The 13740-nt window shown below is 41.3% G+C and overlaps 1 protein-coding gene across 2 annotated transcripts in view; it reads left to right on the top strand.

The window, feature by feature from the left end:
- The window catches only part of TMCC3 (transmembrane and coiled-coil domain family 3), a 123168-nt gene extending 109522 nt beyond the window's left edge, over positions 1-13646 (top strand). For both annotated transcript variants that reach the window (XM_049792149.1, XM_049792147.1), the window contains exon 4: positions 1819-13646. In XM_049792149.1, coding sequence (XP_049648106.1) covers positions 1819-2121 — 303 coding nt within the window. In that variant the 3' untranslated portion in view covers positions 2122-13646. The remainder of the gene's footprint in view (positions 1-1818) is intronic.
- The last annotated feature ends 94 nt before the right edge of the window (positions 13647-13740 follow it).

The raw sequence follows: 13740 nt of genomic DNA, 5'->3' as shown, positions 1-13740 counted from the left end.
CATATAATATGTTCCTTTGTAGGTTTAAAGAAGAGAGGTCTCTTGTGCAGGACTTCTTTCTGTGAAGGCATCTTGAGGATGTAAAAACTGAGTGAGACCTGAGTTCCCCAGCAGAAGGGCTGTGAAATGTTCACAAACTCATTAGCAGAACCCTGGAGGGGTATCAGAGACTTTTAACACTAATTGCAGTGTTACATTGATACAGCCTTGTTTCTTTTATCTCTGTACAGCTGGGCCTGTTTAAACCTGTTTCTTTGGTGGGGTTGGCAAATAATCTAAAATAGAGTAAAAGCATTTAAGTTGTGGATATTTTAAGTAACAGCCTAACTTCAGAGCACTCTGTCCCTAAAGGATGGGCAGATCATTTTTAAAACACTTGCTCAGCCTCTCAATGCAGAGCTGCAGGTATCAAACTTTTGCAGCTGGACTTTCTCTAAAGCAGCACGAGATGATTTGAGAATAAATTATGGTCAGAGTGGAAGAAGGACCAGGAAAGTTCCTCAGCGGGTAGTGGAGACCATGCATGAACCCTAAGGGACTTTGTGCCACCCATTAAGAACTGTCTTCTGTATTGTTACTAATTCCTAGAACAGTAAAAGGAAGCAGTCTTTTGTAAGGTGCTATGCTATGTGCTTTGCACTGAGTTTGGTGCCTGGCTGGTCACCTGGTAAGCCAGTTCAACTTGCCAAAACAACAGAGAACTGACCCAGCAAAAGAAAGCTAGTACTCCGTGTGCAGTGGTTTTGTTTGTTTTTACACGGAGGATTGGGTTGAATTGGCTTACTCTGTGATCAGGTGAACACCCCTGCCAGTGCAAGGAAAATATTTGGAGTTTGAGAGTGGGGAAGGAAGCAGGGATGCTGGAGCAGAATTTTTTCCCGTTTACACAGTGGTAAAAGGTTATGTCAAGTTGATCGATCTCATTAAATTATAGCCTTGCACCGTGCTACACAGGGTTGCCCAAATCCCAACTCTGTCAAAAAGTGGCATTTTGGCAAGCAAGTGAAGCAGTGGAAGCTTTTCCATGTTTCACTTTGAGAGGGCTTAAGTGTGGGGTTAGTGACTTAAGAACTGTTTTACTCAAAGACCATTTTTAGTCTACCCTCAAGCAGAAGAGAAAGGTCTGCTTTCTTTAGAACAAAATGTGAACTGGATATATCATGTGTGAGAGAGAATCCCCTAAAAGCATCACCACAGGTTTCTCTGCTGTCTCCACTGCACACTGCCCACTTGGAGTGTGGATTAAGGAGCCTTCCCACTGACAGAGGGAGAAGGCAATCTCTTACTGCAGACTCAAGCCCAGCACTGTACAATGGGTGTCTTTGAGAGAAAAAGTAATGTAGACCAGAGAGATGGTGTAAACCAAATGGTATATGTTGCAAAGTAGATGTAATTAGTATCACAGCAAGCCTGTACTACCCTAATGTTTTCTACAGCGTATACAAAGAAACTAACTTTGCTGGTTTAATCCAGTGAAAGTTGCCAAGGCAACAGCTTTCCCAGTACTTTATCTCATCAGTATATGCAGGAAACATCTGTCATGAACATTCGAGTTATGATACTATTTTTCAAGCATGAAGAATGTAAAAACTACATTTTGGACAGTGTTGTCAGACTTGATTGTGCCTGAGCAGGCAGTGATAGACACATGCAGGTATATACGTGCATTTATTTTTTAAAAAGTTGGTGGCTCATTCAAATTTTAGGAGTCTATAATAAATTACATTTCTAATCTAGCTGATGGATGGCTCTGCAGCTAAAATGGGAAAAGTGGTGTATGGAAATACAGCTGCCCTAATTCTTGTTTTCTGTCTCCAGGAAGCCTTGGAATCATGCCAGACCCGGGTTTCAAAGCTGGAGCTCCATCAGCAAGAACAGCAAGCACAGCAGTCTGAAACGGTTAATGCCAAAGTGCTCCTGGGGAAATGTATAAATGTTATCCTGGCCTTCATGACTGTCATCTTAGTATGCGTTTCTACTATTGCAAAGTTCATTGCTCCTATGATGAAGAGCCGTTTTCATATCATCTGCACTTTTTTCGCAGTGACGCTGCTGGCAATATTTTGTAAAAACTGGGATCATATCATCTGTGCCATAGAAAGGATGATTATACCAAGATGAAGCTGCTGGTCTGGTGCTGGTCTGGCTGCTTTTTTTTTTTTTTACCCTCCCTCTTCCCCTTCCAGTTTTTTAAGTGCTGTGTGTATACAAATCATTTTTTGTTGGTTTAAATGTGCAGACTGGGTGGAGAAGGCTACAAAGACTCCTGGACTTTAAGGTGTAAATACATAAATGCATACTTGTTGGCAGTCATTTGCCTGTTCAATCCAATTATGTCTAATGGGCTATGTCTGTGATGAACTGCTTGCTTATGTCTGTCTTCTGCCTTAATCCAAAGGGTTTTCCACTTTACAAACCCACACCCACAAAAGATGGTGTGATGCTCTGGGAGGGATCCAAGCAACTGCAAGTGTCAGGTGTGCTTTTTTACTAGACTGGAGTGCAAAGAGTGTGATCAGGAGGGAGTGAACCACAGTGTGTATCAGCCCTGTTAGACTAATAAGTTAATTTTCTCTCTGTATCCAACTAGAATGATAAGCCAAATTATACAGTCGTATATATTAATAGTTCTTGATTCTAAATTAATGGGTATCTGTATATGGGGTTTCTACTTTTCAGGAGCAGCAAAACTTGATGCTTCTGCTAGTGACCTTTTGCACAGGGAGTTTATTGTTTGTAAATTAGACCAGTGATGACTATTGACCACAGTTAGCAGTTGTTCTATCCTAGCACTGTCCCTTATCACATTCAGGAAACACATAAATGTGGCATAAGACTCCCAAAGATGAACTGAATTCAATGACAAGATCACCAGGCCACTTTGTAAAGAAGCAAATAACTGGTGCGTAAGTTTGTTCACGCAGACCAAAGCACTCTCTTGCTTCAAGCCCTGCAACCTGCAAGGGGAAAGAAGTACACAGGGAGGCAACATCAAGATTAGCCTTTGTTAGCACTGAATTGTTGGGGTGCTCTAGCTGAATGCAAAGCAGGTAGGTGGTGGGACTGTGGGTACAGTGGATTTCTTTCTTGTGTCAGATTAAGGAATGTGGAAGAAGCATGAGGGAACAGCTTCTTAGGGGAGCAGGGAGTTAAACTTCCATAAATATACAAACACTGTGCAGACTCTCCTGACAAACATGCCTGAAAATAATGTATTAGCATACAGTACCACTACTAGGAGACAGGGCTGGTTTTGTTTTCCTACTGGAATTTATTTTGCTTGATTTAAGAACTGCAAAAAAAAATTTCCCTGAAATCTGCTTGGCTTTCAGCCATGATGTAACACAAGATCTTTAATTAAAAAAAACCAAAAGAAACTACCACAACCAGAATTATTCTCTGCTCTCCATTAAATGAAAAGACAGTGTCTCCAGTTATTTGATGTTCAGTGTTACTTACTTTGAAACTAATTGTCATGACAGATTTTCTTTTCAGTTGCAGTATTTGTTATGCTGGTTTTATGGCAGTGGGGGGAGGGGATTACTTGATGTGTGTATTTCTTTTTAATCAAGTGCAATAGTTGGTGTAGAAATTCAGAAGACCTTATTCTGAGGAAAGGGGGTGGGGGAGGGGAGGCAGGGGAAGAACTTTGACATTTTACCACGATTGGATTAACAGTGAATACAGTTACTTTTTGTGGCTTCAGGGACTGAAGGAAGGGCAGAATTAACTGCGTGAATAGGGATATGACTAAGCATTTAGAAAATTCAATTAAAACACTTTAAAAATCATTAAGAATTTTTTTATATGTCCTACATCTTTGAACAGAGAAATCAGGAAGGATTGTGCTGGCTCGCAAGCACTGGAAATGGATCAGATCAGGCACACCCATGTTATCCGAACCCAGCCCTGCCTCATCTTCAGAGAGAGGTAGAGTGGAAAGCAAGTCCTGCTGAGAGGGATATGACTTTATAAAGCCCAAACTTACCAATTGGTTTATCCCTGGCTGTGTCAGGAAGAATTATTATATAGATACATTCTTCTTTTCCTTCGTGTTTGTTTTGGGGGGTTTGTTTGTTGTTTGTTTGGGTTTTTTTCTCCTCTTTGCCTTTACCCCTGTATTCCTGGTATCCCCTGAAGAAGGAAGGAGGTATTGTGTTACGTATAAAAATCTTCTGTCTGAATCGCTGCATGTGCTCCTACTGCTGTTCGCTTCAGGGAGACCTTTCTTCTCATGTCTTTTAACCCATTTTGGCACTGTATGCGTGCATTGCAACAGGCCTTCACCCACACCTTCCACGTATCTGCACTTAGCCTCCTTTTACAGCCAGCTCATAAACAGGGGATTGCTTCTGCCGCTGCAGCTCATAAACTTAAGAGGAAAGTCCCTTTCACAATTTTAAAAAGATTAAAAGGAAAAAAGAAGTAGCTCTTTCCTGGCCTTTACATCACAAGAAAGGCTTTCCCTCGGTTTGTTTTTATGCCCTTTGATGTTTCCTGAGATCCTCTTCGTCTTTTCCACTGTTTCCATACAATTTGTTCCTATCTTCATTTTTAAAAAGGCGTATGATGTCTTTTTATAGTCTGTATTTTCCATTTCATTAGCCAATAAGCATGCTTCTATTCAGAGTTTTTTCCTTTCTGAAGTGTTTTCCTAAATTCCACCACCCATTTTACTGATCAGACCTATGACTCTTCCCTACCCCCCCCCCCCCATTTCTGTAGGGCACAAGATTGTACATCCATTACAAAAAACCAAGAGTCCTGTACTGCTCCTTAGAAAGCTGTGACTCTTCACGGTGTTTTCTTGCCATCTTCATTATAATTTCCATCCTTCTATTCTGTTTGCACAGCCACCTTCTGGTTTGGCCACTTGAGAAAACAGTTTGTCTCTAGCATTTTGTTAAATGGGTTCAGAAGGGGACGTGTGCAAGAAAGGAATACCATGTGTTAATTTTTACGAAAGGAAAAACTCCTTTGCCTGTTGCGTGGTTATATGTTTAAGGAGATAATCCTCCCAGTGCTAGTGTATGTGGTTAAAAATGTAACATTAGATAGTCCCAAGGTCAGGCAGGAAAAAGGGTTAGTCATTTTTCTTATAACAAAGGAAGTTGGTATAGTACGACCTAGGGATGTGAAGGCTTCTGCTCCAAGGGCATCCTATTACAATCCTGGAAGATGACCTCAGTGCAAAATGAGGGTAGAACATAAAATCAATGGGCCTATGAAAGATTGCTCACTGTTTTGATAAAATCTGACTGGGTTCAAATTGGAAACAAAAGGGTCTTGTGTTTCCATATTGGCTTTATATCTCGCAGAGGACACAGAAAAAGCTGTAAAAGGCTGCATAATGTTATTCATGCAAATTAAAACAACCCTAATTGGTTAATGGGCACAGCACTTCTCTAGGTTATTTTCCCTGCTGGATTTAAATCACTGGAGGATGTGACATGAATCAAGAAATTAAATAAAAGATGTGAAGGGCAAAAGCCTGCTTTTGGGTGAAACTGCTATGGTTTTGCACAGAGTAAGGCTGCGGTGCCAGGAGCTTGGCCAAGTGGAAGGGCACCTGGAGGGGAGGGAGGTCTCCCCTCCTGCCTTTACCCTCCCATTTCTTACCTTGTGCTGACACTGGTCTGTGTTGCAGTCTTGCGTGTGCCAGGTTAGCTCGCTGGGCTGGGAAGAAAAATGTAGCAAAAGAGCTGGCTAGTTCTCCATGTCTAGAGACTTAAAGGGCTGACGGAAAGGTCTCGTGCATGCAAAGCAGGGACAAAAAGCGAGATGAGCCTTTTTCTTTCTTGCTGCAGTGAATCATTAGCTGCCCCTAAAACTGTACTCTAGGCAGCCTCCCTGCAGAACGATGGGGCAGCTTCAGCGCAGAAAGGTTCTTCCTAGCTTTTGCCTACAGGGAACAGATACAAACAGCACTGGGATGTGGTAGCACAGGCTAGCTGGCTGTGTCTGCACCCAGGACCAAGAGCAGGCTGGTGGCTGGGCTGGGCTAGCCAGGGTTGATGCCTGTGCCACTAGCATCAGCATGAGCATCACTTCCACTGCTTAGGCTGGGATTATACGAGCGTATGTATCTGGCCTGCAGTCAGAGCTCTGCTTACTGTGAGAGCATGCCTAGGCTACCCCAAACAGTTGCAAGACATCTCTTAATGACAACTTTGTTCAGCTTCTCAATCAATTAACCATGTTCCATCAGGATACAGTTTGCTTTTACATTCTCACACAACACCTTAGACATTCTTAGTATACAATGTACTCCTTACGCTTACTCATCGTGAGCCTTTGAAACACTCCCACTCAACAAAAAGTTGCCAGACAGTGTCTTTTTCTGCTTGGCGCTGCCTGGTAGTCAATTACTTCACTTTGACTGTAGTTCTCCAACTGAAAAGCCCTTCAGTTAGTTGTTAATACCTGCTTTGGGCAGATTTTTTGCTCAAAGGTTTCTGGAGATTCAGTTTCTCGTGAAGGTCAGCACAATTTTCCTGACCTCTCTCATTTCAGCATTCAGGTCTAAATTGGGTTTCCTCTAAAACTTATATAATGGGTTGCTCCACTAACTTCAACTATAACTCCATTATTGTTGGACATCCACTTAGTCATCAACAGCACTGAATGAGACCCAGTTTAAATTCCTTCTCCTTTCTGCTTTACGTTATATGCGTTCATGCAACTTCTCATTTCACTGCGCTCCTGTGATGTCTACTTGTTCTGATTTCTTAGAGAAGCACTATCAAATCTGGCTGCTTTTTAGTTTAATATCAAAATGCTTGTGTTATGCAGTGCCTCTGCTGCAGAACTGTCACATAGTGACCTGATATCTGCACTACATGAAGGATAGTTAAAAGCCAATGGTTTTCTTTGAACAAATCATTGACTGCTTATCTGGGGAATAAAAATTCAATAGGTGAAGGCAGCTTGCTGTAGGAAAGATACACGATCCACTGACTACAAGCTGAAGCTAGGCAAATCCAGTGTAAGCATAAGCTTCAGTTTTGTAATCACAAGGGTTACAAGCTAATTATCAGCTACTGAATAACATGAACAAGGACTCCAACATTTGCAGTTAAAGTTGGATGCTGCTGTTCAAAGGAATCAGTTCAGGCTTGTGTTTGTGTCATGGTTTAACCCCAGCCAGCAGCTCTGCACCACACAGCTGCTCACTCACTTCCCCCCCACCCAGTGGGATGGGGGAGAAAATCAGGGAAAAAAGTAAAACTTGTGGGTTGAGATAAGAACAGTTTAATAGAACAGAGAGGAAGAAAATAATAATGATGATAACAATAATAAAATTATAATAATAAAAGGATTGGAATATACAAAACAAGTGTTTCACAATGCAATTGCTCACCACTTGCTGACTGATGCCCAGTCAGTTCCTGAGCAGTGATCCCCCCAGGCCAACTCTCCCCAGTTTATATACTGGGTGTGACATCACATGGTATGGAATACCCTGTTGGCCAGTTTGGGTCAGCTCTCCTGTCTGTGTCCCCTCCCAACAGCCTTCTTGCTGGCTGGGCACGAGAAGCTGAAAAATCCTTGACTTGGTCTAAACACTACTCAGCCAAAACTGAAAACATCAGTGTGTTATCAACATTCTTCTCATACTGAACCCAAAACCCAGCACTATACCAGCTACTAGAAAGAAAATTAACTCTGTCCCAAAAAGTCAGATAACAAAGTCAACTGCGTAACCACAGGTAGTGCTTTCTGGAATTAAAATTGACGAACAAGAAATTATTTTGGGAAAAAAACCAACCCCAACTCACAGAAGCTTGTTGTTCATTTAGGTGGTATGGAAACCAATTTTGGAAACCAAGCCCCTTTCCAATGTGATACAGACATTTTAATTCTGGATTCAATGGTACAACAGAAGGTAAACACAGATTAATGTAATTAAACACTTTAATTTGGATAACAGAATTTAATCACTTCTGAAAGTCCATCTAGGAATAGCAATCAGGCAAGTTTATTCTCTTCTTTTTTAATCAAGCAAATATTTATCTGCTTTTTTTTTCATTTACCATCGTGCCAGAATGTGGCCTTTAATTAATTACATTGCTCCCTTTTAAAATGCAAGAGATTATAAAAGGCTTGTTTTCAGATAAAGTTTGAAAGGTCTCTCTGATGCTGAGTAGAATCCAGCAGAAAGAATCTTTTTTTTACATTACAACAGTGAAAGACTAAGAAAACTTTAGTTAATGGAATTGCTTATTTTCCCTGAAAAAGCAAACTGAGATGATGCTGTATATAAAGACTGCATGAGGACTAGTCAAACTATCTTGTACGGTTGATTTGCTGTATGTTTAGCATATTAAGTTGTACTGTTGTTGGAAAGTTTTGCACAAAGCCACCTTTCCTTTTTACCCAGAGAACCTGGGTCTGGTAGTATCGAGGTGTACCAAAAATTGTCTGGTTTTATTGACTAAAGTTAATTGTCTCAGTATGTGATCTACAATGTTTCTCATACCATTTTCATTTTGTGCAGCACTGTGGAAAAATGCAACTACAAAAATGTAATTTTTGTATATTTCGTTGTGTAGTTATGACTGCCTCTAAGGTGCCATTAACATTTTTTTAAATAAAAATATTTACATTTATTTGATGATGAACATTGTTTCTTAAACTTACTGTCTGATCACTCAAACCACTATCAGTTTTTCTTTGTCAGTACAAAGTTACTCAATTGACAGTGACAAAGTCATTCAATTGAGCATAAGCCCCAGCTCTAAAATACTGATGAAACTGAGCATTCTGCTCTGCTACAGTTTTGACCGAAACTGGTAATTTGAGTTTTATTTACAGCTATGACATGGCAAAACTGCAAGCATCAAATGAGGTATCGTCATTGCTCTTCTCTAGAGCTTGTGTGAACATGCTATGCAAACATGGTGCTATTGCATCAAGCAGTTGGACTCGCTTTGGCGTATCACTGAATTAGAAACCTAAGCTAAATTTTTACGTTATTGTCAGAAATCTTGGTCACATGTGCCAAAAATGCGATAGTGACATGCCTAATAGTTAACATAGCTGACATAAAGCAAAACATTTGCATTTATTTTTCACAAAGCAGAGGTCTTGTCAGCTGGCACCAGCAGACATTGGGAACGATATTATTTTTATACCAAGAACAGCGTGTTGCTTTGCAGTCATGCCATACTTCCTATTTCCTCCTTTTCAAGGAAATGGCATACAGCAGCTCCCATGTCACCTGCAGACAGTCCAAGGTCTCGTCATGCTGAGTTTCACATGGGTGCCTGGAACTCTGTCTATATTAAGCCATTCACAATCAGCAGGTTCCCCCGCAGCTGCTGATAACTTTTGCCCACTTCTGGCATGGGCTGAATAACCTCTGCTAACACACTGGCAAACCAGGCGTAAAAAAAAAGGCATCTCACTCATCATCAGTTCTCTCAGTTGTTCATAACTCTGGTTTGGAGAGTGAGTAACACACCCTGGTAACTGTTTTAGCACCCAAAAATAGAAAAGCAGAGAGGAAAATACAACAGTGCTGTTTAACTTAGCACAGAAAGAGAAGTGTCACTCATAGCCAAGTCGTGGTCACTGTACAGTGTTAGCAATCTTTGGATGAGACAAATAACCCTTACCAGTAGTGTACACTGAGAATACTTCGTGTTGGTGCGCCTCATACCTCTGAGAACCAAAGCTGTACGAATGTGCCAGAAACCAGCTGAAGGCACCCAAGACTTCATCTGCTACTGCACTGCAACTCATTTTGCAACACCAAAAACTGCTTTGAATTAGCTAGTTCAGATACCACTAGCAGTGCAGTTTAAACTTGGTGATAAATGTTTCCTGGATGCATGTGTGCCATCGCTCTGCTTGTGCTACTGTGGGAGAGCGCAGCAATCAAATGCCAGGTTCTGCCTCCCATGGCAACTAGCGCAGAGTTGATGTAATTGAAAGGAGAAATTTCTACGCTGTATCTTCCTCAATTCCTGTTTGGACTGTGGACTTAAGTGACAACACATTAGTTTTGTGAAGTTACCTAGTGGATCGATGCCATGTTACCTTTTATGTGCAGCCTACCAGATTCAGACAGAAGTAAAGCAGAGAGGCTGAACTCCCCTGCCTTAGGACAAGCTTGAAGCTGGCCAGTGCTAAGCTGCTGAAAGAAGCATTGACACGCTTTTGACAGAAACTTTAGAAATTGAGCTTGCATTTGATGTAGTCGTGATCCCTTCAGCTGGTGAGGAGTGTGTGGTTCTACCCATCTGTATGTGTAAATTTGGAAAAACTCTTTTTAGTTAGCATGGCTAGCATAGAGTCAATCCAATGGAAATGAAAGCAGTCAGGACTGAAGGCTGTAATGTGTGAGAAAAATATACATAAATGTGAAATCTCCTTGTAGCCCAATGAATTCACTCTGTATTTTTCTGTTGAATACCATTTTAATAAGTTGGTACAGGTCTGGGAAACGTCCTTTGCCCCCATAGCCACAGACACAGGGTTAAAAGGGGATCAGTAATTATAAGCATGAGATACTCTGTGTACATGCTGAACGGAAAAGTAGAGAACACAACTCCTGTGTGATCAGCAGTCCCATACAACACATTTGCCACATTTGAGTAATGGATTCATAAACTGCCAGATATTCATGGTTTATATCTACTCATGTCCTATGTGCTAAAAATTACATTCTGGCCCTGCTGAGCTCAATGGTAAAAACGCATCCGAGTTTAATCGGGGAAGACTCTTATCACAGCACTATGGCACTTAAAAGCAGTTTCATCTTCTGATTTTGCAGTACCAAAAATATTATTTTTCTCAGGCAATCTACACACAGCAATGTATGGTTTTAACTCTCCACCACAAAGAGCACACTACTTGGTCACAGACATCTCTGCCGCAATTGTATGAGATGATGAAACTATTTGCACACTTTCAGGCTCTGCTGACTCAGAGGCTGAACAGAGCTCATACTCCCAACACTAATTCCCCACTTGGCCTCTATCCTGCTAGGTTGGATTCAGGTCAAGGTGACATAAACTAAGCACGGATTAAACCACAGGTATGACCAGTAGCATGTGTGCATACAGCAAAACCCTTCTCTAAAGATATGCCACTGGGCTACAGGAGCTTGAGGATCTATCTAATCTAGCAACTATTTTCAGCTTGCTCAACTGAGGCAGCAAGGAATTCTAAACAAGCTTTCAAACTCATCAAGACTTTTTCTAACCATACTTACACAGTGTCTTCCTCCAGAGAGTGTATCTGCAAAATGCATTGAAATACTTCCCTGGGCTTCTCTACATATTTTACAGCTCTTTGTGTGTTGCTTTCTTTGTGTGAGGATGAACCTTGCTGCTCTCTGAAATGCTGATCTACCCAGAACTAATATAAGATGACATTTAAAGAGACATAAATAACCTCTAATACTGTCAACCAAAAACCTTGAGGTTTCTAAATGAAATCTCTTTACTTTTACTTGAGCGCCACAGTGAATTTAAATAGTGTACCTTAAAGAGACTATTTTTTTTGTAAAATAAACTACTGAGATCTGAAGCTGCATAAAGCTCTATTTCTATAAAAAACGTGTGTTGTGGGAGAAGTTTCAAAAAGGCAAATTTGCCACTGTTGGAATAATCACAATATGTTATAAAGGTATTATACCTGCTTCCTTTAGGTACTGACTTAATTAGAAGAGTAAGACTAACATAAAGAGAAAACAAACAAATCCCAATATGTGTTTCCTCTCTCTCCTCAACAGGATGGCTTCTTTTCATATTTACTTCTCTCAATTATTTTTTCATTTGTCATGTAATATTTCTAGTCTTCATTTTCTAGCTGTTTCTCCCTTTTACTCTGTAGGCTCATCTCTTGATTGATGCTCTTCCTTCTCTGCTGTGTCCATAAGCCCCACACACCTGCTTTTCTACTCCTCCTTTCTTCAGCCATCTCCTCCTTGCGCCCTTGAACTCCATCTTGTCTCTTGCTTTTTCTCTCTCTTTTCCTGTACTCTACAAGATTCCCAGATCAAGCGCATCTGAGTCACTACAGCAGCTCTATTTTTAAAGCAAGCTTCTCCCATTGCTGTGAGACATGGAGTGAGACGGTCACTGTGACAAAGAGGAGCATCGTTACTACTCATACTTCAAAAATGCTAGCTAGCAGGTGATTAACTAGAATCACCTGACTCAGTGGGCCTCAGAAGCAAACAAGTACCCTTTTTTGATCAATGTGAAAAACTTGGAGGCAAAAGTAAAGTAACATGATTTCCAACCATCTTGAGGCATCCTCTTAGAACAAGATTCCACACTGGAAGTGATTGCACAAGAACTGTACCATTATCCAACAGATTAGCTGGCAAGAGACACCCAACCCTGTCTGTTGATTTTAGTTACGGAAATAATTTTAGCTTTTGTAATTTTTTTGCTATGTCCCCTGCAGACCTCATACCAAGTGACCTAGATTCTTGACGTCATGTTTCTCAAGTAAATTAATTGTTTTCCAATAGATTATAGCTGTGTAATTCTGATGTGAACAGACACTAATGGAACCAAAGAAAGAATCTGGGCCATGCTACTTACTCTTCCTGTTAATGAAGCTGTACAAGGGAGGAAGACTTCTGTTTGACCTTAGTTAGCATTAATATTTGTAGAGCTGATAGCAAAAAAAAATAATTTAACAATGAGCAAATTTGATACAGAAAACAAAAGTCAGGCATGCAACTTCATACTACTTTTGTAAAAGAATTTTTGCATTGTGAAGCCATGTAGAACTACAGCTTCCCCCCCCTCGAAATCTGTTTTGCATCAAAATTAAATTTTAATTCATTTTAGAAGGCGAACTTTTAAGCTGTTGTAGTGTTACTTATTTCAGTGTAGGTATACATTGGTATAGACTGAATACTGTTGCTATTTCACTTCTAGCATTGCAAAGGTATTGGCCACAAGCACAACATACACGTAAAACTGTACAGCAGCATCAGTGTGCACGGTCAGCCTTCCAGTGCAGTATTGTGGAAGTGACTGCAGTATGTTTTGGACACCTTCTTATTAACTGAGCTTACAACCACCTCTAGGGGAGCTAACTGCTTTTATAATCTCCGGATCCGTATAAAACTACGGGCAAATTTGACATTTGGCTTTTTTTTCTCTTTTTCCTTGGGGACGTGCGTGTGTCATCAGTAACACCTACCTTCTAATACACTAATTGAAGCCAATTTTAATCCTTATTAAAGGACCGTTAATCTCATTAGGGGATCGTCAATACCGCTCTGGATGATCAATCTCCCGCTTCAGCCAGAGAGAAATCGAGGAAGTTTACGAGAAGGTCACGCTTACGCCATTTCAACTGCCCTTTACAACCTGGTTTCTGTCAGAAAACAGCCTCCGTTCCCAGGAACGCCTGGAAGGCGTTTTTCTTTCTGCACGACTACGTGAACCCCACCGTTCAGCTCGGTGTTAGCAGCCGGACAAATCGCCGCTCAGCCCCGCTGGGTACGAAACGAAACGCCTGGTTCTCCCCCTCAGCTCGGGAGCGTTACCCCCGGCTACCCGTTACCACACGGTTTGGCGCGCTTGGGCGTCCGTCCGCGCCGCCGGGCCTGCCGTTCTCCTCTCTCCTTCCACAGAACCTGCCGTCAGAAGGCGGTACGGAACCTTAAAACGCCCTAAAAACAAACAAAAAAACCCCCCGCATTTTTAAATACACGACGCTGACGCAGAGCGGGGGGTATTAGGGCCGCCTCAGCCCAACGGCGGAGCG

Source organism: Accipiter gentilis, chromosome 34 (assembly GCF_929443795.1).
Source record: "Accipiter gentilis chromosome 34, bAccGen1.1, whole genome shotgun sequence".
NCBI lineage: Eukaryota > Metazoa > Chordata > Aves > Accipitriformes > Accipitridae > Astur > Astur gentilis.
Note: the sequence above shows the minus strand (reverse complement) of the source record. Positions and strands in the feature narration are given on the sequence as shown.